General features: G+C 47.4%; 2 protein-coding genes and 2 pseudogenes across 4 annotated transcripts in view; all 4 read right to left on the bottom strand.

Annotated features, from left to right (window-relative positions):
* Positions 1–2,393: 2,393 nt before the first annotated feature.
* On the bottom strand, positions 2,394–11,053 carry LOC149346380 (uncharacterized; annotated as a pseudogene).
* Positions 2,394–24,656, bottom strand: part of LOC149346374 (uncharacterized) — a 105,419-nt gene continuing 83,156 nt past the window's right edge. For 2 of the 3 annotated variants that reach the window (XM_089586387.1, XM_089586386.1), the window contains exon 3: positions 2,394–5,220. In XM_089586387.1, coding sequence (XP_089442513.1) covers positions 5,074–5,220 — 147 coding nt within the window. In that variant the 3' untranslated portion in view covers positions 2,394–5,073. Of the gene's footprint in view, positions 5,221–20,112; positions 20,162–24,656 lie in introns of those variants that run through there. The other variant, XM_089586388.1, reaches the window with a different exon arrangement.
* Positions 19,458–23,092, bottom strand: LOC149346379 (uncharacterized). The gene is made up of 2 exons (XM_089586385.1): positions 19,993–23,092; positions 19,458–19,917 (listed from the first exon to the last, which is right to left on the bottom strand). The coding sequence occupies exons 1-2, from the start codon at positions 20,115–20,117 to the stop codon at positions 19,479–19,481; spliced, it is 564 nt and encodes a 187-aa protein (XP_089442511.1). The 5' UTR covers positions 20,118–23,092; the 3' UTR covers positions 19,458–19,478.
* Positions 22,848–24,606, bottom strand: LOC149346378 (uncharacterized; annotated as a pseudogene).

The raw sequence follows: 24,656 nt of genomic DNA, 5'->3' as shown, positions 1-24,656 counted from the left end.
CAATAGGTCAATACACCTGCATTCTGTACAAGTATATCACATGATTTTGTGTGTTTTGCAGACCACATGAAAGACTTGGTTCCGAGTTTAATGCTTTGCTTGAACACGTGAAGGTGATGGTAATATATTGCTAAAGATGTTTGATATGTGAATGAATGCGTGCTCTCTTAGCACCTACATGGTACATACATAGTGCAGCAGGCATCTTTTTTTCTCGTCTTGTTTCCTCTTGAAAACTGACAGTGGCGCAAAATGGGACAATGGACGGAGATGAGGGAATAAGTGCTGAACACTCAGCCATGGCTCGAAAAAGGCAGCAGATACTACTTGCCACATTAATAAGTACAATAATCGCAACGAAAAAGTTCAGGAAAATAACAAATACATCGCAACTACAGGGCTGAGTGAAACTATAGACGAAAAGAGCATGAACATGAACAGCATGAATGATAGTAAACTGCATTGCATGACAGGAAATGCAAGAAAGTAACTGGAAATGCTGTAGGTTCATAAGGACAGAACATTGGGAAAGTTGGTTATGATACATTGCAGAAAGCATGGAACATGACGACAGAACAAGGAACACAAGGACAAGTGCTAACCCATAACTAAAACCTTATTTACCTTTCCGTATTAATATGTGCACTTTCAGGAATAAACATTTATTTGTGAGTTAACGCTCGTCCTTGTGTTCCTCGTTCTGTTGCCATCTTCACATGCTTCTCTATACCATGTGGCTGGGTTATTGAAAGAAACAGAGCAGATGACTTTGCTGCCGTCACCAACAGTGACAGAATACCCTAAACCTCGGTTTCGATGTCATCAAATTCAGCGACCAGTTCCATAATTTTAACCTTACATCGGGAGGCAATTGCCTTGGGCATCCTGTCAAGGCTCATTCCAAAAGACTTGGCGAATGCCTCATTTTCAGTGAGCGGTTTCTCAAGATGAGTAAGGAGCTCCTCCCATGTCTGTCGGGGCACATACCCGCTGCCAATCCTCCTCGCGAGCTCAATGACTTTGTGCTCGCGGGTGAAATGATCCCGCAATCGTTTCCACAGTTTATGGCATTCATCCACTACAAACAGAAGTGACGGACAAAAACACACTCATGACAGTGCGTGCCACAGAGGGAAACTCTCTGGATTTCCAAACGTGCAAAGAAGGCGAGCATAGGGGACCGCAGCTTCGCAGGGGGGCGCTGCGGACGCCACTGAAAAGCGCCCTCTCCGGCCGACTCCGCACTTTTGTCCGGGCAAACCGGTCACCCCTCCCATTGAGTAGCTGCACGAGCAGCGCGCTTTCTCCTGAAAAAAAGCCAGTTCTGCACGTACTTTGCACGTGTTGGCCGGCCTGCAAATCTCTCTGCAGTCGCGAGCTTTCTCCCTCCTGCTTGCATGCTGATGAGCTTCAGAGGATTAGCAAAATGTACAGAGGCGCTGGAAAGAAATGCGAACAGCACGGCGCCCACGCGCTGCGCAGTCGGAATTTATCTTCAATGCGCTTTTACCTCGGTAGTAACAGAAAGACGCTAGAGTGGTACATTATTGTATCACGGATGTCTCTAGTGTATTTGTGTTGCGAGCCAAGTATAAGCGTGACGAAAATAAATTCCTACAGCGGAGCGCCTAGGCACCGCGCTGTTCACATTTCTTTCTGTCGCGGCACTACGTTCTGAGATGTAGGTTCAAATAAACAGTGGACAGTGAATTTTATTTTCGCTGCGCAAACTTGAAAAAAGAACTGCTGGTGGATCAGGGCCACTCTGTGAAGCAGATTGTTGACGAAAAAGCCGGTACTGTAACGGCAAAATGCGTATCGCAAGTAAATGACAAGATCATTTAAGACGTGGAATTCGAGGTAAATACCATTTTTTTTTTGGCGCGGCCATCTTCGCAAGATACTTAATTTCGTTGGGTAGCTGAGCAGTTCGGTGCATGCAGGTTTGTTGGCCAAATAATAAGGATTTTGTTACGTGTTTCGATGAATGGTGGGAATAATTTGTTTTAACTGAAAATAAAGTGGCCTTAAGGCGACACGCGAGGCTCAAGAGAAAAACGAAAACACGCACGAAATGCGCCTACCAGCTGAATGCTATATACGGCTAAGAGAAAAAATGCTCTAGTTTGGTCAATCGCTACAACGGAGATAAGCGATTGGTATATTTATTTTAATGCCGATTACAGTGCACGCACATCCCCAAAACAATTTATTACATGTGCAAGCAAACATTTTATTTTTATTTTTAGAAATTTTTTACATGAAAAGCAACTTCGAAAATTGAGCCAGGCGTCACAAGTCGGAACTTTGAGGGGACCACCTTGCCTCACACGCGTCTGCATAACGCCACTAGCTGTTGTTGTCAGTCCCCAAAATAAAAAATGGCAAAAAAATGAGTTTCGTTTGCGCGAGCTTTACTAAACACTGCATGCTTAGTGAATTACAGCAAAAATTGCTCACACATAACATTACGCGTGCAACATACCAAACGTCTTTAGCAACAGAAAAAAGCTTACTTCACCCTGCCCACAGCAGTTATCGAGGCCTGCCGTTTCTTGTTTTCATCCATTTCATACCCCACAAATCCGGACAAAAACATTTTTGAATAGGAAACAGTGTATGACCGCATTTTTTCTTCATATACTGAAAGATTTCACCATAGCAATCGCCCAACGATAGGCTTGCATTTTTTTTTTCGTATTAAAGTTTTTCCTATCGTCAACTGCTCAATACGAGCGATGAAAAATTTTTAAAATTTTGCTACATATAGAAAGGGTGGACCATTAACTTCAATATTTCTCTTACTGTATGTTACAATTTTCCAATATTAGTTTTTTTTCCCACGAATGTAGGACATGTCCAAGAAATATGTAGAATTCCACGGGCAAGCCTTGGCCGTTGAAGTTCAGAGAACTATTGTGACAGCCCCTGACACAAGTTTGTCCACTCTTAGAACATCGCAGAATTCCAGCCATGACTCACAGCGAGCGTCAACAATACTTTTGTGCGCCCGCGAGCAGGACGGCACGTGCTCACAATGAAAGAGTCGTCAAAGGGCGCTTGACACAATCATGAACCGGAAAAAACCAAATATGAGAAAGGGGGGTGCGGAAAACTTTATGAAATGATTACGTCAAAAAGCGTTATAAGCACCCGTTTTTTTTCCTTGTGTGTTTTTATTCTGGTTATAGTGCTTTTTGATGTAAACATTTGATAATGTTTTCTGCCCCACCTTTTCGGTATGTTTTTTTTCCAGTTGATGCTTGTGTTGGCAGCCCTTTGATGACTGTGCTTTAGGTTGTAATCTTCGGCCCCCCTGATTGCCACTTGGTTTTTTGGCATATATTGTGCTGGTGTTTCCTCGAAAATTGCTAGTCAGCGCCCGTCCTGTCATCAGTGTTTCTTCTTGTCTCCGTCTGTTTTCGTGCTGGTCATTTCGAATCAGATCTTACAAACTGGGCGGATCCACAGGCTAAAACACCTTAGGCTAGAAAGAAGATATTTCTCACCGTCACATAAACAACTGTCCACCTCGGATGCCGTTGATTGGACGAGAACACAAGCAAACACATATCCAAGTCTTCACATTTCACACAACATCAGATCCACACAATGCCCAAGTTACTGTCCCTGGTGCGGAGCAAACCCCATACATCTTGGGAATGCCAGGACAAACCGGACAAAACGCTAATAGTGCCGCACTTGACACACGGGCAGTGGGACGAGGCCCTGACGAGTGACAGCCTGGATCATCCAGCTAGTCTACTAGTCAGCTGCCACCAGCGGGCCCTGGACTAGGGGCCCCGACCACCTGGCTCCTGCGAATTAGTCTATGCTAATTAAAATTTCTTGCTTTCAGATTCCTAGCCAGGCACTTCAGATTTTCCGCAATGTTAGCCAGCATGGCACGCGGTTCTTCTAGCTTCACCTTGCCAATGCTGACATATAGAAAGTCGTCCTCGATTTTCTCAGTCTTGTCCCTCAAGGTGGCACCTCCGGGGCTGCCAGAGCTGCCATGGCTGCTCGTGTCGGAACTGGGGGATGAGATCCAGCTGAAAAGAAAGCCCTTCTCTGAGAACAGCGCCGGTGGGTCGAGGTTTGAGTCCCGATTATTCTTGACCTCTCGGCTGTTCCATGTCTTATCTTGCGCATGTGATTGCGCTAGCTCCTTCGGATGAGATCTAGTTCCTACGCCAATGGCAACTATATATGTCCCGATACCCATCAGAAGTCTTCCTGGATCCGCTTCCTTGATGAAAAGAAGCCACCAAGGAATGTAGAAGCAAGTGCCAACTAGAAGGAAAACTCGAATGCAGACTGGTCTTCCTCAATCAGGCACAGGCGAAAATCAGGGAAGGCTGCTTGCAAGGCCTAGGCGCTGGTGGTGACCGTGACGGGCGAACGGCTGCCTCCGCTTGCCGCGTGGCGGAAGGGAGCAGCAAAAGTGGACGAAGAGGCCACACCGTGAGGAAGGCACATTGAGGTCTCGCTGTCCATCCTGTGTTTTACGGATCCTGCTTCGTTTCCTAGTAATGCCGGGCGTTTCGTTTTGGTGCGGCCATTCCACGTACGTGGGGTTTTGGCCAGGTTTCAGAGTAGCTCTGATGACTTGGGTGATGTAGGGATGCCGTCACGCTGCATGTAGGCATGCCTTTCATCCCCCCGACAGGAGCATTGGCAGATTTGTTCGCCAGCCTGCCGATCGAAAGCGTGCATTTGATTTTATTTCAAAAGAATGGTGTCAGTGCAATTCCAGTGGACCAGTAAAGCTCAGGGTCTTGTCAGGAAGAAGTGTACAAAGAAATGCCATTTCATCCACTTTGAAGGTGCTGCTGGGATCATAATTTGCAAGAACGTCCTGTGGCTTCTTCTGGTGCCAGTCATTATGAACATCTCTTATCTGCCGTGGCACTTTCACCATACATGGTGTGGAGAGTTAGGCCATGGTGCTTGTTGAGACATTTCAACCAGCTGTCACTGAATTTGAAGCCTTCAGCTTCCGTCTTGAGTGTGAAGTACCACCCTATTTTCTTTTTCGTATCGATGACCGCTGGTCATACGCAAACCGCATATTCACTTCGTGTGCACTTCCAAAGTGGTTAGGCATGCCGAAATTGCTGCTGTCAGCACATGGGTCAATTCGCAGGTGATAACGGACGTGAGACCACTGTGTTTCTTGAAAACTCTCCTCGAGGTGAAGAGTATCCGGATGACCTGCACCTGCAACATTAACATAAAATTTATTAATCTGGATCTGCACATTTATGGCACTAATTCAGCTGAGAATTTTGAGAAAAAACTGGAATTACCCAGTAAGAATATCTCAACATTACCTGATTAATAACACTAATAAATACAGAAATGAGAACCAACTTATCTGACACAGAACAACAGTACAGATATGAACCGCACCAAAACGTGCCAGCAAATATTACCAAAGCACATCCACTACGACCACTTCCATTCCACCCGCAAAAAAATTTTATTTGTACACGAGTCAAGACTCCTAAATTATGAAAAAAACAGCGCTGAGACTAGGGACAAAGAAAGAAGACAACAGGACCTTCGTCAGGAAAACAACAAGACAGTTGTTTTCTTTCTTTGTCCATCGTCTCAGCACTGTTTTTTTCCCAGCAGTAAATACCAACTAGCTCAACTCTCTGTTTCATTGAAATTTACCCCTAGGGTATATAAACCATCTGTCAAAATAATGCACCTTGGGGTCCAGAATGCATGCAAGCACTGTTAAACACTCCTATCAATGAACCCGTAAATTCAGAAAAACGCCTGAGGAGATGGGGTGGCTCAGAGGTGCCTGTCTACTGAGCTGGAGTACCCCGGTTCCAATCCGACTGCGCCGGCAGCGTTTCAATTGAGGCGAAATGTGCCCGTGTGTTGTGCTCTGCCAGTGCATGTTACTGATCCTCAGGTTGTCGAAATTATTCCAGAGCTTCTCTTTTTCCTTCTTTCAGTCCCTCCTTTATCCCTTCCCTTGCACGCAGTTCGGGTGTCCACAGAGATATGTGAGAGAGCTACTGCGTCATTTCCTTTCCTGAAAATCAATTTTTCAGCAACAATCATTAATCACTCTGCGCTAGCATTTGGGTTATACGCAAGAATTAAGTTTCCGATTTGCAGAAAATACCCAGTACAACAGTATGCGTTACAACTTAATAACGAAGTGGCAGATGACCCTTTTATAGCACAGTAGCACTAAAAGCCACATTCCTGCATATTCAGCCACATGAATATGTGCATGTTTTGCCGAAGCCAATAATTAAGGAGTAATCATCAAGTTTAGGAAAAGCCGCCGCGGTGGCTCAGTGGTTATGGTGCTCGGCTGCTGACCCGAAAGACGCGGGTTCAATCCCGGCCGCGGCGGCAGAATTTCTTTGAAGGAGAAATTCTAGAGGCCCGTGTACTGTGCGATGTCAGTGCACGTTAAAGAACCCAGGTGGTCGAAATTTCCGGAGCCCTCCACCAACGTTACTAGACTAGCTTCAGTTGTCAAACTCTGCGGCGCTGCGCGGAACCGCCACCGGCCCGCGCCTTCATGGCGCTGCAGTCGCACCCAGCTTCACTTCTCAACTAACCGGTTAGGAGAACGGGCTGGGGCTGGACGAAGTACGCGGGGTGCAGCGTTGGCGTGTTTTGCGGGTGCTCGTTCACGGCGGATTTCAGCAAGCATGCCATCTACGGAGATTTAGTCTTCGCCGCATGTGTTAACATCAGCAAACGATGCCGACGTGCTGCGTTCCGGGCTGTAAAAGCGGCTACCGGAACGATGTTAACAGTTCGGAGCGCCATTTTTTCTGTGCCCCAAGCAATGAGACGCTTCGCTCGGCGTGGAACAGAGCGATTCCTCGTGCCGACCGGGAACTCTCTGCAAAATCCAAGGTGTGTGATTTGCACTTCCATGAGCAGGATATCTTGAAGAGTTATGTGCACATTATAAACGGACAGACAGTTGAGGTGCCACGAGGCAAGTGGACGCTTGCCGAGGGTGCGGTGCCGAAATTGTTCCCAAACCTTCCTTCGTACCTTTCGAAGCTGCCGGAAAAACAAACGAAAACGAAGGGAGCAAAACACTGCACAAGCAGGTCTCACGAGGTCACCTTCAAGTGGCGGTCAATGTGAAGACGCAGAAGAAATGCAAATCGTTTGTAGCTCAGGTTCCGGTCTGGAAGCTTTGAAGGAAGTCACTTCAAGTGATATGGAAGGCGTTCGGTTACCATCGTTGTGGCGGATGCTGAGTCTTGAGGACGCCAATGGCAAATATGTCGTGTTTTTCACTCTGAAAACACAACAAAGGCTCCCGCAAATTGAAAAATGCGTTGCAGTGGGGACTGACAACAATGCCACGGCAAGTGCTCTTGGCCGTGTGGTCGTGGCATTCAAGAGCGTTAACATCCGCACATTGGATGACCTAGCGGCTCTAATAGAGAGAGTTGACAAGCTCAATGTCTGTCCGGGGCTAAGAGCACTGAAAGTTACAAGCTTTCCACGCAGGTGCAAGGTACTTTCTTCTGAAGCGATGTGCAAGCCATGCCAAAAGAAAATGAGAGCTGAAAATGCAGATGCTTCAGAAGCAAAAAAAGGCGTCGCACAGACAGAAAAGGATAAAAAATCTTCAAAAAAAAAACACTAAGAGCCGCATCTGCAAGAGTTTCTTTCATGGCCGAGGTGGATAAACTAAAGAAGCAGCTAGCAGGCCAAGAATCTGCGGCGATTGAGGAGGCACTGACCTCACTACCACCAGTCCAGCAACTTGCATTTCGGACGTCACTGCAGCAGGTGAAAGCAAAGGGCCCTCGAGGTGTCCGATACACAAGGATGTGGGTAATGAACTGCCTCCTTTTTCGTATCGCAAGCCCAAAAGCTTACAACCTTCTGCGAAGCACGAAGCTGCTTCCCCTTCCAACGACCCGCCGCCTAAACCAAATTCTTTCTGGTGTACCTTGTGAGTATGGGTACAACGAGGTTGCGCTCGAGTCCATCAAGGCCTTTTTCAAAGATGTACGTCCTGTGGAGCGGTGCGGCACTCTTGTATTGGACGAGATCATATTACGGGAGTCGGTCGATTTCAACAAATCAACGTTGAAGTGTGATGGATTCGTCAACTATGGAGGCCATTCAGGGGAGCAAATTGCTGCTGACCATGCCCTAGTGATCATGTTCATACCCCTTTTTCATCGGTGGGTGCAGCCAGTAGCCAGCTTTGCTACCAGAGGTGCTGCTCCAGGCTTTGAACTGGCCAAAATAGTTATGGAGTCCGTGCTCAAACTTGAAGGCTATGGTGCTACCATCATAGCTGTCGTGAGCGATGGCGCAGGAAATAACAGGTCGATGTGGTCTCACGTCGGTATATCAGGCAAGCTGTGTCAACCAATCAACAAGATCCCGCACCCGACACTTGAAGAGGGACGTTCTCTTCACTTCTTGTGCGACGTGCCACATATTGTCAAGTGCGTGAGAAACAATCTTTTGACCCACAAGTTTGGAAAGGTAATGCCCGTCTAACTTTTCAGAAATTTCTCGTACATGTGAACGTTGCGATGTTTCACTAACCTGAATGCTTGCTTTTTTTTGCTTTTTGTAGGCTGGTTCTGACTTGGTGAATTTCGAGCACTACAGGAAACTTCCCGACATTGAAGAGAAAGAACAGCTAAAGGTCGTTCCAAGGTTGACGGCATCTCAGGTGAATTCGAAGAAGCTCGAGAAGATGAACGTCCGGCTTGCAACACAGGCATGACAAGTGTGCCTTCTGCTTTGTATCATCTTTTTGCAGTTGCTATCTTGGCACGGTAGCAGCAAAGCCTTTGCCTTGAAATGTACTGTCCACTCTGATCACGGGTTTTAACTGAAACATATAGGTGATAATGAACATTGCTCTCAGCTATTCAGCAGGAGCGTCGCTGTGGGCCTGAAGTTCTACCGGGAGCAACAGAAACCTCGCTTTGAGGGTACAGAAGGCACGGAGAGCTTCACAAGGCGGATGAATGACCTCTTTGATGCATTAAATGCCAAGTGCCCAGCCGAAGGCATACGCAAGAATTCGCCACAACTCAAGGTACAAAAAGTGTTTTTACGTGCTTAGGGTGTCTACTAGTTCAAAACGACATGCTACATGCCATTTCACTTTGAAATTCAGGTGATCATCAACTTCCTCGACATGCTGAACTCAACAGAAAAGGAGAGTGTTAAGAATAACACAAAGCTGTTTGCCTCTCAAATGACGACCGAATCTCTTCGCGTGACGCTAATGTCAGTCCTCGACATCGTAACTTGGCTACATGACAAGGGCGTCAGATATGTGTTGACTGCGAAGCTCAACCAGGACCCGTTAGAGGTAACCCTTATCGTGTTTCTTTGTTTTGAAATTACCATGTTTTGGCGACTGTGTCCAAAGACTGACCTCTTCTTTTTTGTAGCGCTTCTTTGGCGTGGTGAGAAGCTTCGGTGGTGGTGAAGACCACCTACAATCACACACTTTGGGCAAATTTTCAGGCTCCTGAGCCTTTACACACCATTAAAAATGGCACTGAAAGGCAACTGCTCCGGAAATGCTGATCCGGTTCTTGTGACTGTGGAGGAGACCCTTAGCAAAAAGAAGTTGGAGGCTTTGTCCCGAAAAGAAGATCGTCAGCGGAAGCTCGCCGCAATTATTAGCCAGATTGACCTGCAGGAGGAGGCAGACGCTGATTCCCTCCAACAGAGCGACAGCCGCCCTTTTGCATCTACAGCTGTTATCCACTATCTTGGCGGCTACGTTGATAAGAAGTCTGCGAATATGACGGACTGCAGTAGCTGCCATGCTACTTTGATAGCTGCATCAGATGTTCCACCGGCAGCCATTCTCACCGAACTTAGGTCATTTGTGCCTGGCGCTCTGAAGAACCCCTCTGGAGCCCTAACTTGTATGTTGTCAGGAATTGAATGTATTATAGAGCGGCAAACAAAGTCTAACAAGGTGTTTGGTGACTTGTTCTGGACCATCCTAGGAGAGCTGTCAGAGAATACGCTCAGTCGTGTTGGTTGCCCAATGCACTTTCAGGAACTCAGTGCACGCATCATTCAGTTTTATTTAGCCACGCGCATGAATTTTTATGCTAGGTTCCTGGAGCAGCGGCGGGGATCCAGCCTTGAAGTAAAGGCAGCGAGGAAGCGTGCCAAGCTGCTTTAGGTGTAAATGGCCCACGTGGGCTCAAATCATTTGGCCTAGATTATTTCAGACCTGCCAACCCGACGATGCTAAACCTACTATAGAGGATGCCAAGAAATACTAAAATTCGGTGAAAAATACTAAAATTATGTTTTAGTACATCAAATTTTTTATTTGGCTATGAAAACAAAGCAACTTCAACTGGTGTTTCAATACATCATGCAAACAACTTCAGAAAGATGTCTTCGAAGTGGAAGGTTGAGACAACACTGAGGATGTTGCTGCTTTTGCCTTCCTCAGAAAGTCCTTGTCGAACACCTGATTGTGACAGACTACAGACTCCTTACATTTCACAACTTGCATCATTGCAGCTTGCAGCTTTGCATCATTGCCAGCGTCGTTGCTCCCGTCGGTAGCGACCGAAAACGGTCCGGATTGAAGACAGCTTACAACACTACTGACCTGTTGATTGGCCATTGCCTTGGCGATTGCAGCCGTTTTTGTACGAGCGCAAGCATAGGCCACTGCCTCTTTGGAGTTCGGAAACATTTTCCTGAATAGGTCTCCCGCATGGTCTGCAGCAGTGAATGGCACGTTGTGCTCGATGAGGAAAGCTGTGAAAAGGCATTCCGCTCGAATAGTGCCTTGGTCCACCGAAGCGCTAAAATATCCACCGAGCTTCTCGTTGGTGTCAACAATCTGCGCCGAGTCCTTGTGCTTCTTTGTTCCGAGATGCAGGAGGATGTCCCGACGACCGGCGTGCGCAATGTTCAGATCACAGCGGCAGACAGTGCAGAAAGCATATTTTTCACCCTTGCGAGATTTCTGAATGCACGGAAAATCCGTCGAATAACTTGGTAAGAACACTTGAAAGTACTTCTAGCCGGACATCTTACAACGACACCCGCAGCAACAACGCTTCACGCCGCCGGCAACACAACAGGCCTAATTAGCCAGGCTATGACCACACCAAACACACCGTTTCAAATGGGCAAACACAACAGAAGAAAGAACGCGAGGAAGTTCACTCCTTCCTGTAGGGTCCAGTATTTCTAGAGACCCTACTTCCTGCATGAATGCGATGGTGGTGATGACGATGGCTATCCCGTTTGCGAGCCACCAAAAGCCTCAGTGTTGCCAACACAGAACCAGAATGTACGGTGTGCAGCCGCTGAACGACAAAAATAAACAAAAATCGTAAAAGTAGAGAGACATTACGATACTCGTAAAAAAACGCTGGAAATCGGGCACTTTACGATAAAATCGTAAAACTTGGCAGGTATGTTATTTCCCTTATGATAAGGTTTATCTTAGTTATATACGTGGGCCATACGGTTGTTTTTTACTTCATTTTCTTTAATAAAATGTTCGTTGATTCACAACAAAGTTGTGCTGTTATTTTTGTGGGTCACACATTTTTTCTTACAATGTGGTCTATAACTGCTCCAGATCAAAGTGATTAGGCCATAGCACAAGACCCAGAAATCGCGCCGCGACTTCTGAGCTCTGCAATTGGCCCTGAATTGGTATCGGCATAAACAAGCGAACGTGTGCTGGGAACACATTTGCTTCTGCCGCACGGGGACGCGAGACCAGCCCGTAAAGCATGAAGGATGGACCGACTGAGAGAGCTTCAGCGCTGTCAGAGAATACGCTCAGTCGTGTCAGGTTATGCCTGCCCTTTCAGGACCCCGGTGCACGCGTCATTCAATTTGATTTAGCGACACGCGTGCATTTTTTGCTAGGTACCTGGAACAGCGCCAGGGATCTAGTCTTCCAGTGAAAGCAACGAGGAAACGTGACAAGCACCTGTATGTGGATACCGATTTTGCCTACTATCACAAATACCACAAGGAACAACGCGAGCGAGCGTGAAACGCACACAAGCTGCTCGTCTGCACGAACACTAGGCTACGGTGGGGCGTCTGCTGTGGAGCTGGATGGAGCGGCGCCGCCATCTGGCGGCGGGCAAGGAAGTGGAGACACCGGCAGTAAGGGCGCAGGCGGAGAGTTTGACAACTGAAGCTAGTCTAGTAACGTTGCCCTCCACTATGGCGTCTCTCATAGCCTTAGTCGCTTTGCGACGTTAAACCCCATAAACCAAACCAAACCAAGTTTAGGAAATGAAAAGTGTGCGCGAGCGCCGAGATCTAAGGCGTAGCACGTACATGAGTGTAATCTGCATGCGTCTCGCACTCTGCTCAAGTAGCTCAAGGACAACAGGTCACAGAACCGCCACTACGTCTTGGTCACATCACAAACGATGACAATGTTTCGCATTATCAATTTTTTGCATTATCGCCAAAAAGCTCTGAGTAATTGCCAATGAAAGAAAACTTTAATGAATTCATTCCATGGCGCACATCTTAGGATTCAGGCTTTTCTTATATGTTCGAATGTGGCACTAAAGCCGCCGAGATATATGGCGCTTCCAATGTCCACGTTTGCTTCATGAACGTGCTCTAGACTTAAAAAACAATCATATTATTGACGTCCTATAGACGTCTAGCGCGTACAAACGTGCCGCTCATCCTTATGACGCACATCTAATGGACGCCTCTTTTAGGACATGACGTTTGGATCTTTCCAGTACATCGAATGGATATTTGTGTTTCACTGGGAATGGGGCCGTCACTTATTGTAGAACTGCTCAGAACATATCAAATTTGCTTTCAGTCTCGCCCCAGCGTTTGTATGTTATTACATTTGGTCACCAAATAACTGCTAAATTATGATAAAATTGTGTGCTTGCAGTGAAACTTATACAATATCGTTTAAACCTCGAACAGCTGAATTCAAAGTACCATGCAAAGGGGATGCTCTTAGCATCCATCCAGCAATCCTGCAAGATTCCCGTGCCGAGCGAGATCAGGTGAGACGAGCCAGAGTCAAAATGTTCCACTCTAGAGGAGGAGTAAGCTGCAGCGGAGGCATGCGAATGAGGTTCACTGTGCATGATGACATCGCAACGCTACGGGAAGTACGGAACATGAATCCGTTTAGGGACTCATCACAGTGGTCAGAAGTTGCCAACAATTTACTCGAAGCTACAGGGAAAACGTTCACAGCCCGTGCCGTGAATTATGATAAAATTGTGTGGTTGTAGTGAAACTTACACACTATCGTTTAAACCTCGAGCAGCTAAATTCAAAGTGCCATGCAAAGGGGATGCTCTTAGCATCCATCCAGCAATCTTGCAAGATTCCCGCGCCGAGCGAGATCAGGTGAGACGAGCCAGAGTCAAAATATTCCACTCTAGAGGAGGAGTAAGCTGCAGCAGAGGCATGCGAATGAGGTTCACTGCGCATGATGACATCGCAATGCTACGGGAAGTACGGAACATGAATCCGTTTAGGGACTCATCACAGTGGTCAGAAGTTGCCAACAATTTACTCAAAGCTATAGGGAAAACGTTCACAGCCCGTGCCGTGAATTATGATAAAATTGTGTGGTTGTAGTGAAACTTACACACTATCGTTTAAACCTCGAGCAGCTAAAATCAAAGTGCCATGCAAAGGGGATGCTCTTAGCATCCATCCAGCAATCTTGCAAGATTCCCGCGCCGAGCGAGATCAGGTGAGACGAGCCAGAGTCAAAATGTTCCACTCTAGAGGAGGAGTAAGCTGCAGCGGAGGCATGCGAATGAGGTTCACTGTGCATGATGACATCGCAATGCTACGGGAAGTACGGAACATGAATCTGTTTAGGGACTCATCACAGTGGTCAGAAGTTGCCAACAATTTACTCGAAGCTACAGGGAAAACGTTCACAGCCCGTGCCGTGAATTATGATAAAATTGTGTGGTTGTAGTGAAACTTACACTATCGTTTAAACCTCGAGCAGCTAAATTCAAAGTGCCATGCAAAGGGGATGCTCTTAGCATCCATCCAGCAATCTTGCAAGATTCCCGTGCCGAGCGAGATCAGGTGAGACGAGCCAGAGTCAAAATGTTCCACTCTAGAGGAGGAGTAAGCTGCAGCGGAGGCATGCGAATGAGGTTCACTGCTCATGATGACATCGCAATGCTACGGGAAGTACGGAACATGAATCCGTTTAGGGACTCATCACAGTGGTCAGAAGTTGCCAACAATTTACTCGAAGCTACAGGGAAAACGTTCACAGCCCGTGCCGTGAATTATGATAAAATTGTGTGGTTGTAGTGAAACTTACACACTATCGTTTAAACCTCGAGCAGCTAAATTCAAAGTGCCATGCAAAGGGGATGCTCTTAGCATCCATACAGAGAAAACGTTCACAACCCGTGCCGTGAAAGACCGTTGCGACCTGTTGATGTCGCAGTATGCAAATGAGGACCGGGCAAACCTCTGCAAGTAAGTCATTTTTCTCATTTTCCAGCACCACGCGATTTATATTAACCTTGATCTGTTTATCTTATAATAGATCAGGGACGGAGGAGGAGTACGACGAGAAAGCACATTTACTGCAAGAGATTGTCGACATCGCAAGAGTTTGGGTACAGGGCGAAAAACCGAAAACAACTTACGCAAAACAGCACGTCTTCTGCACTCCGCTGCGTGCCATCCGACGCTCATAATGCAGCTACGCCTGCTTCTGCCGGGACGGCGACCATCCTGACTGACTGTAAGTGCAGTTTGTGGATTGAACAGCGCAAACAAAAGCTCCAGACTGATCACGTTCCACCGTGCCAAAGTAACAACCGCTCTCTCCCTGGCATCTGCTCTCACGCGTTTTGACGCCCAACCCATACTATGTAACGAATAATGGCCTCAGATCGAATCAGTGAAACTCAAAGTTTATTGCCAGCGCTCATTTGCACCCTTATTACGCAGCTGCACCCCATAGTGTGCGGTGCAAAACGATAAAGGTTTAAAAAAAACTGCGCCACCCAGCCCAATTTATCACGTCTTTAACGAAGCTTTCTCAGCTTGTTCTTGCGTGACTTTTCTTGTTTCCCGGCCAACACACATAAAGAAGTAATGGAGTGTGTCAAACATCACACACTGAAACTAAAATGCTATTTTCGTGCCGTCCCTATCGCTGCTTAGGATTGGCGGCCGTCAACAGCACCAGGGGTTGAGCGTGCATATGGAAAAAGCACAGCAGACGATGCTTTTAGTAGCCGGAGCCCTGGGCGTCATGCCTATTACCGTTACTTCTGCCAATGGCGCGGTGATAAGGCGCTGACATATTGCCCCTTCGAAGGTCTCTATATGCTCTAAAAGAAAAGGTCCGTGTATACAGCTGCCTCAAGAAAAGAAGAGGGCACAGATTATAGGGAGCTCCCTTCAATTGATAATATACCTGCCCTTCGTAGAATTTCTTCAAAATGAAATGAAATGGAAAGTTCTTCAACAACAAATGTTAGGGTGAAGAAACAGCAAAGTAATAAAGTTATGTCCGTGCACACGGTCCTCAACAACAGAACTTAAGGGTCTTGAGATACTGGAACTGCCTCTGTACATAGTTGACTACAAAGGAACTGCATTCCAGATTTCCCAACATACACTAGCGAGCCATGTAATTGACAAGATTTGCATTCATTATGTAGTGCATAAAGCTGTGTCATTAAGGCTGCATTATATACATCTTTCAGCTCTTGATGGTTTGTGCCCTACATGAGAGGAGCTGGAGTGAATCAGCACAGCTGAATGTGACGACCAAGAGCTTGATTTCGCGTCACAAGTGGAGCAGGGCCAGAGTGCATTAGAAGAGCCAGAACCTCAAGGCAGCATTCAGGAGGACACAAGAAGTGAGCTACTCAGAGGTATGTATACTTGCATGGAAAATTTTGGTCATTACGGTACAGACCTTGATGAGTTATGCCCTACCTCAGTAAAGAGCTCAAGCAGCGCAATAACTAGAAAAGAGAGAATATTGAGCAGAAATGCAATGCCTACAGGTGCAGGAAGTTTGGTGACACTTATAGGAAGGGTGGCCGCATCTGAACATACAGCTTTGTCAAGTTTTCTAACGCCTTAGAAATATAGCAGCAGAAGCACAATGCAGGAAATAAAAATGACTAATTTCTTGCAAGTATTTCCATCCAGTGTTCACAAAACCCTGTAGCGTTGGTATTTCAGGGACACTGACAGGTTTATCAGAAATGGATAGCATTGTCGTGATTTCAGGGACACCGACAGGTTTATCAGAAATGGATAGCATTGTCGTGAGCAAGATGGCAGTGCAAGTTCTGTTGCGCGTTCAGCTCTTGGACCTGATGGTATTTCAAATCACATTTTGAAACGGTGTGCAAAACAGCTCCTTTATTTGTGTTGTGTTGAGTTTAATGCTGCAAGGTGCCCAACACAACAAGGTAGTTGCCCCCTTGCAAGACAGATGTTGGCGCATGTGACCTTTTCTTTTGGTTGTCTTACTTTTTTTTCACCCTCAATGTGGCGGCCATGCAGAGTGGAAGGAGCGGAGCCTACGTGCCCCGTCATGTGTGTATCGACTACTTGGTGTGCTTATGGGTATTTGTCTTATGGGGGCTGTCCCTTAAGGCTGGTTCACATGCAAGTGATTGAGCGAACTGAGCGACCAGTGGCACGGCACTGCGACGCCTTTCACAAGGTTCCGTTTCACATGCGTCGTTCCAAAGCGTTTACTGCCGCTGCGAATTCCAGTGTTGCTGACAAAGAATACGAGCTCGTGGCTGGTTTCGCTGGTTTGCAACCATCAACATGGGCAATGTTTGTGCATTATTTTGCCAGAAATGCTCAAATTTTAGTAACAAATAAAGAACTCTTAATTTTTAAATATCAACCACTTCTCATTTTGATGACAATAATCTTTTTTTTTTCAAGTTCGTACGTGCGGTGTAACCGCCAGGGCGCCGGCGTTGAAGGCTTTTGCAAACATGGACGCTCGCGCAGCTGGAGGTGTGGACCGTGGAGCAGACGCTGAGTCGTCCGAAATGGATGTATGCGAGACTTTTGACTCCTCGTACACCCATCTCATCTCGCTAGAGGAAGACTGTTTGCTAAAAAAAAAAGGCTTTGCCGGAGCTCCCAGTGCCACGGCGCTGGTGGGTGAGGCTGGTCTGGAAGAACCGCAAGCAAGAGGCGGAGTACTACACCGTGATGAGTTCTACGTTGCAGTTTTGCCTGATACTGGTGCCTTAAAGTTCAAAGTTTTCTGCACAGATGCCACTACTTATGAGCGGAGACAAAGAGTACTTTCAAATGTGCTATAAGATGTCCCCAACCAAGTTTGAGGAACTTCACGCCCTTGTCGAGGGGCCCCTCACCAAACAGCACATCATACGGGAACCGATACCATCACGTGCAAGGCTTGCCATGACACTGAGGTACTCGGAAATTCGTGTCACTGATGACTCCTTGACCAGTGCATGCAAACAGTTATTACTTTTGCAATCCCTTCTAGGTATTTGGCATCGGGAATGCACATTCAGGATGTTGCCATGGCCTTCCGAGTGGGCATCTCCACAGCGAATGGCATTATCTGCGACACCTGCAAGCTGCTGTGGGAAGTTCTTCAGCGGATTTGCCTCAAGGTGTGTTGCAGCTGGAACGAAATACTCTTTCAAGCGAAGCCTGCTGTGCTCACTGGGACCTTTTGACTGTTAATGCTACCATTCACTAACATTGCCTCTATCGTTTTCATTGATATCTTGTTATTGCTTTCATTGTTCATTTCTCTTTCATATCTCACTGCACCAGTGTAAAATGCCTGTGGCTGTTAGTCGGCACCTCGTAATGAACAAACAATTAAAATTTGCTTCTTAAATTCAAAACCTTACGGACTGGTAAATGATCGAACCTTGAGACATGGTTACTGAGGCAGCTACAAAGCAACTGCATACAGTCTTCCCAATCAAATGCACATTTGTGAATCCCATAAACGGAACAGAATGTTTATATAATGTGTGCGGTGTGCTCTCTTAAAAATGAATGGTATATTTAATGAACACTGCAGCTTAGAAGTCCCCCCCCCCCCCCCAAAGTACTGAAAACACCTGAACAGTACACGTTGGTGTGCTTGTTTTGTACTAGAGGGAAAATGGGAACAAACCAAAGGCAAGGATAGGCTGAGAAGACAGGACGAGTGCTTCTTAGTGCCTCATTGTCTTTAGTTTGTGCTGCTGCTATTTTGCCACTAAAGATACTTCCACATTTCTACTTCATTACTGGGAGAAGGTTGCCACTGGATTTTCTGAAAAGTGGAATTTTCTGCACTGTGTTGGATCCATGGACGGCAAACATGCTCAAATTCAGGCCCCACCACATTCAGGCAGCCTTTATTTCAATTACAAGGTAATGTTCACACTGAAGGGTCTTTTGTCAATTACATCATTTTTCTGTGTACATAAACTTTCATTTAAGGGTACGTACTCCATCGTACTTATGGCTGTGGTTGACAGCAATTTGAAGTTCATCCTCATTGATGTGGGTGCCTATGGGAGACAGAGCGACAGAGGAACACTTAGCGCATCAAGGCTGGGAAAAAGCCTTGAGCGTGGCCTGCTAAATCTGCCGCTACCGAAATTATTGCCAAAAACTTCAATGGTGGCACATCACGTTTTTCTTGGAGATGAGGCATTCCAGCTGCGCCCTGATTTCCTCCGACCCTACCCAGGCAGGGGCCTCGATGAGGCCAAACGAATATTCAATTACAGGCTCAGCCGTGCAAGGTTTGTTGCAGCGCAAAAATTACCTACTGCATGGATTTCATCACTAGCCTGGTGGCAAAAAATAGTTATTTTTCACGTGCATCTGCAGTTGACAAAAATCAAAATACTCAATGTTTCATTCTTTCCAGAAGGTGCGTTGAAAAAGTTTTTGGAGTGATGGCGTCCAGGTTCCGGATTTTCCGACGCGTCATCAACCTGCTGCCAGAAAACGCCGACTACATAGTCTTGACTGCATGTGTTCTGCACAACTTCTTCGTGGATGATGACATGTATATGCCAGCAAACTATGCCGATGTGGAAGATGGTTATGGCAACATCACTGAAGTCCAGTGGCAGGCAGCAGCTCAAGACGCAGCCACGCTGAATCTGGAGCCTCCAGTAGGGCACAACTACAGCCGTTCTGCAGCAGATACGCGAGAATTATTTAAAGCATATTTTATGAGCAGCCAAGGAGCTGTGCCATGGCAGTGGGCATCAGCTAGACTGCGTCGATGAAGATGATACTGCCGCGAATCTTGGCAGTGCTTGTTTGTTCATTCTTCAAAGCTGCAGGCAGCTTTGAATAATGAGCAAACACTACAAAGATTCGCGGCAATACGCTGCTGACGTGTATTCTGCTACAACATACATGAGTGTCTGTGAAAGAGCAAGTGCACCAAAAAATAAAGGCATACGAGAAACTGTTTATTTGTTCTGTGCTGATTGCACAGCCAGGCTAGCAGGGTATTCACCCTGGCTGTACGATTCGCATATGTTTAACAGCTTCATCTTTAAATGCATAAGCATGTGTGGTGGAGTTGCCTCCATTTGCGGCGGCAGGGACAGCACAAAGCGGGTGGAGGCGTCCACTGGCCTGTGCGCAGCAAGTGCACTCCGCACGGCCTGAAGCTCCCTGTCGCCTTTTTTGGAGTTTGTTTCCCCTGGGTGGGGGAACCTCTGGTGCAGTAGTGACTGCTGCACAGGATGGCCCTGCTCCATCTGTGGAAGGCCTGGGAGCAGGAACATCGTGTGCAACTCATTCGTAGAGTTTTCCACTGCTTCTGGAGCTGCACTGTTGGTGTGGCTCACGTCAGCTGCTGCACTGGCCACTTGCACGCGGCCAATATCCAGGTTGCAGAAACTCCTGGGTAGAATGTACACGCTGTTAATTGCTGTTGCTTACACATTTAGTTCAACATTACTATTAGTCATTGCTTACCGTCTCGTTTCAATAGAGTCCCTCGGGAACTCCATTTGCTTGAGATATGGCCAGGCAATTTTGGCAGTGGCTCCTGCCCCACTCTTTTTTGAGTCTCTTTCGTCTTTAACTTTTCTTCTGTACATGTCCTTTAAATTTTTCCACCGTGCTATGATCTCCTCGACTGTTACTGAAATATGGAGCAGTACACAGCATAATGTTGAAATTGTCGTTTGTTAGCACACAAGAAAAAAATGACAGCGTTTACAACACTTGATTCATTGCAAAAGCACAGGCTTTTTTTTTCAGCTTTTTCCTATTACCACACTTTTATCAAAGAAAGCCTTACAGGTTTTTGACTTGCAGGAAAAAGCAGGGAAAGGGTAACGCGAGAAATCATTGAAGCCGAAAAGATAAATAGGTCAGGATGCGCGTGTGTAAGCACACCTTCCATTCTCCTCTCAGATAAAGAGCTCGTTTTTCTAAGGAAATGAAGGTGTTGACACATGTGACTCCTGTTTTCTGGCGTATAAATGTGATGCTTCAGGCGAATAAAATTTGTTGGAAGTTAGCGCTCGTGGTGTTCGTCTCTCGTGTCCTCGCCTTTTGCTGCGCTACAGTGTATTGGAACTATGTACCAACAAGCCCAAAAAGCCACGCTACTGACGTAATAGTAAGAATTGCGGATGGTGATCGAGCCTTGAATTATGAAGTGATCTCGAAGGGTGAGTTAGTTGAGAAGTGTGCATTGCTGATAGATGGTTTTTCAGTTTTTGATTGTTCCTATGCTCTTCTGAACATGGAGCTAGAGAGATTAGTATCCGTAGGTGGGCAGTTAGGCCTCTCAGGAGTGGAACGAGAAAATGGATGGAGGATGAGCAAGCTCGGCAGAGGGAGGAAAGGTCCCTCGCACGACAAACCGCAGAACAAGAACGCACGGCAGCAAAAGAGGCAGGTGAACTCAAAGCCAAGCTTCTTTAACGCGGCTCGCTGTCAGCTTTGGCTTGTTTTGGCTAAATGGTAACATCAGCTTTGCCCTTTTTTCTTTTACGTCCGCCTTTTCACTTGCTATCAGAAATAAAAATAAAAATGAAGTTAAAAGTTGCTTGTAAAATGTTCAAGATTATAGTTTAACGTTGGTAACTAGTAGAAAGTATTTTTTTCATCAGTTAAAAGCAATATAGAATCTAAAATTCAAGCCTGGCAGAAATCTGATAAAAGTAAACCAAACATGGTAGACCAAAATTAAAGCACTCTAGAATACTGGGACCCTAATCCAAAATCAACCGTTTGCACTGTTCGAGGCTCGGTTTTTTGTTTATTGCGTGAATTCACCTTATAGCATATACTAGGCTCGATGCTAAGACGCATATGTCCTCATGTGAGCGAGCATCTGGCGGGCGGTTTGGGCGGTAGCTGTGTCTGCGTATATAGATGTCAGTCGCGCGCTACATGGAAGTTCAGAGTAACCTACCAAAAGGCTAAGCGTCGCTTGCATGGCTGAAGTGGAGCAGAAAGGATTTGTCAGTGGAGGAGCCTATGCTGATTAGTATGCAGCACAGTGCCCACTTGAAATCTGAGTGAAACCTCCACGCAGTGAGTTAGACTGCCGGGAAGGTTACGTCTATGCGGTGGATTTATTGAACGCGTGGAGCGCCACAGACATTCTTCAGTACAAGGTCTGTGTCTCCATATGAAAGGTCACTCGCTTACACGAAAAGAAGGCTTCTGCTTAACAAGCAGCGCAACTGCAGAAGTGCTGAATGCGAAGAGAGTGCAGCATTTGTGTTCAAGCAGCTTTGCTAAAGAATGCAATGCAGACACAATGCCATGTGCTGCTCTTGCAGCCTGCAATAAAGATAATTTTTTCAGCAGCAGACGAGTGGTGCAAAGCACAAGAAATAGACTAGAGGCCGCCGAGCTAATTCCAGCTTCTATTAACAATAGTCCTCACTGGGAAGCTCTCTCTAACCCACCCCGCCTCCTCCAGCAACCAGGCATGAAATATACCAGTTTACTGCCCACTGGCAAAGTGATTTTGCCACTCTGCTCACATTTCAAAATCGGTCCGAAGAAGAGCGCCCCTCGTAAGCCCACCGCACATCCGGATTCGGATGACCGTTTTCGGACTTGAGTCGTTTTTCCTTCGGATGTCCGTTTTCAGGCTTGAGTTGTTCTTCCTTCGGATGTTCGGATTCGGCTTCGGACGTGCAGACCTTAATCGGACAATGTTCGCCATCTGAGATCTGACCATCAGCCTCACCACGACAGCCACACGGGCAGTGCCATTGGCAAGGCTAATAGTCGCTCAGCACTCTCTCATATGAACAGAACACTGCTGTAAGAAGGAGGCAACTTCATCCCCAAACAGGGAGGCACTGGCCCCCATGTCTAGAAGCACCGCGACTTCACGACCTGTGATTGTGACATTGATGAACGGAGCTGGCATGTCGGAGGGCAGGCAAGCATGCTAAATGGAGGGAACAGCAATTATCTCGGTCGAGCGTGTCTTCACGCCCGACCCCCAACCCCATTTCCCTGCTGGACGGGCTAACTTGCGCACAGACGAGAGACATGGCCCAGCTCGCCACATTGGAAGTGCCACACTCCACGTGCAGGCGTGTCTCCATGTCTTGGAAATGCCTCCTCCTGCCCCGTGCACCCTGCTGTGCGGCCTTCCGGCCATTTCGAGAATGTGTCCCTTTGTTCCCTGCCTTGCCCACGGGCTCGACTTTTGTTCGGATAGCTGCTAGCAGTAGCAGCGGCACTGCTTGCACGCTGGTGAAAAGTGCACGCTGGTGAAAAGTAAATGGGTCTAGAGCGCGTTCACTTAGTTTACACTCTTGGCGGGCGTCTGCGCCAACTGCGCACACAGCTTAGGCGCAGGAATCATAGCGTGCATAGGAGGAAACCCATGTCCACGCGAAGTGCAGCTCTACTGCTTTGCTGGCAGGTGGTGGAGGGCGATAGATGTGCATGGTGAGGATGTCGCCTTGTATGCGCTTGGCCTCAGCAGCCAGATCGTCCTGGTCACGAAACCGACCACCACGCAGGCAGGCCGCAAAAGTGGGATGCGCCTGCCTAACAACTCTTTCGACACGCTTGTCGTTTAAGGAAGTCAGCTTGGCGACCTGGAAAAGCTCCCCCATCGTCCGCACACACTCGAGCAATGACTCATCAGGCACCTGCGTCCGCAGAAGCTCTCGCCGCATCCAACGGTGGTAGTCTACGGGCAAGAATTCCCGACAGAGAGCTACCTTGAACTCATCGAGCGTGGTTGCTCAGCGACCGGAAAGCAATGCTCGCTCCACGAGGGCAACAAGCACAATACGTGTGAGCATCTCGCTATCACCGAGTCCTACCGCAGACTGGTAGTGCGTTAGACTTTCGATGAAGTCAGTTGCGCTGACCGTGTCGGCGTAACCACTGTATGTTGGGAAGGCCACCTTTACCGCCAGCCACGAGTGCTTGAATGCCTCCAGGGAAGCCTGAAGAGCGCCCGATAGAGACTGGATTAGCTGCGTCGTATCCTGCAGCAACGCCGACGCTCCATTGAGAGCTCCTGCCTTTTGGATCCTAGCATGTTTGGGGTCCAGAAACAGCTGCACTATCTGTTCCACCTGCCTCGAGCTCTCGGAGCGCCAGGTGCGATCAATTCCTCGCTCCTTATGGTCGGGCTAGCAGCAGGACATCGAGGCAAGAACGAACGCCCCTGGCACCAGCCAGCAAGGTACGAAACCCAAGCATGTCAAGGGAAAGGTTATCAAAGCGGGAGGCATGCCCAAACTACCGAAGGAGGAAATCAAAATCGTGGTTAAACCACAAGGCGGCCTTGACATAGGTAAGGTCGGTGCCCCGACGGTCACCGCCGCAATCTTCGCAGCCGCCGGCATAACGGGAGACTGTGCAGAAGACACGGTCTGTCCCAACTCACACCAGAACATCGTCGTTGTCAGCACAGCGAAACGAACGAACGCGGACCGCTATGCCAAAATACGGCAAATTCAGATCCAAGGGAAATCACATGCAGTCAACGCGTACGAAACGGCACCCGATAATACAACCAGGGGAGTGATTCATGGCATCCCCACTACGCACGGACCCCAGGCACTGGACGAGAACATCGTAAACCCGAGAAACCCATTGGCACTGGAGGCAAAATGCATAGGCACTACGACCACGGCCGTTCTTGCCTTCGACGGACTCAAAGTGCCCAACATCGTCAGGTACGGTGCAACACTCGTCCGTTGCACGTTGTATCACAAGCAAATTGACATCTGTTACCAGTGCGGACGCCTAGGCCACCGCATGGACGTTTGCCCAAATCTCGCCAACCCCATTTACAGGGGATGTAGAGGTCGCAACCCCGACCAGGGACACCAGTGCTTGCCCAATGTGCGGCGGCTGGAACACGAAGACGACCCTCCATACAAAGACAAGTCGGCGTCGTTCAACAAGCATGATCAGGACTTGAGAGGGTTCTTTGAAAAATGTTCTAGAGAACACTTGCCGAACCTAACCAGCCATAAACAAACCTACGTCGTACAACCAGGTCTCTCCTGGTCCCAAGTCAAAGGTCTGTTGAAGCTCATCAAAACACTGTGGGAGTGATGTCGTGCCCGACTCCACACACATGTTTCGGAAGCTGTGGGAGACCGAAATGGACTCTCTTCAGGTGTACTTCT

The sequence above is a fragment of the Amblyomma mixtum genome, chromosome 4 (genome assembly GCF_055824585.1).
Source record: "Amblyomma mixtum isolate Tamu chromosome 4, ASM5582458v1, whole genome shotgun sequence".
Lineage (NCBI taxonomy): Eukaryota > Metazoa > Arthropoda > Arachnida > Ixodida > Ixodidae > Amblyomma > Amblyomma mixtum.
The sequence above is the reverse complement of the archived record's forward strand: the minus strand, read 5'-3'. Positions and strand labels throughout refer to the sequence as shown.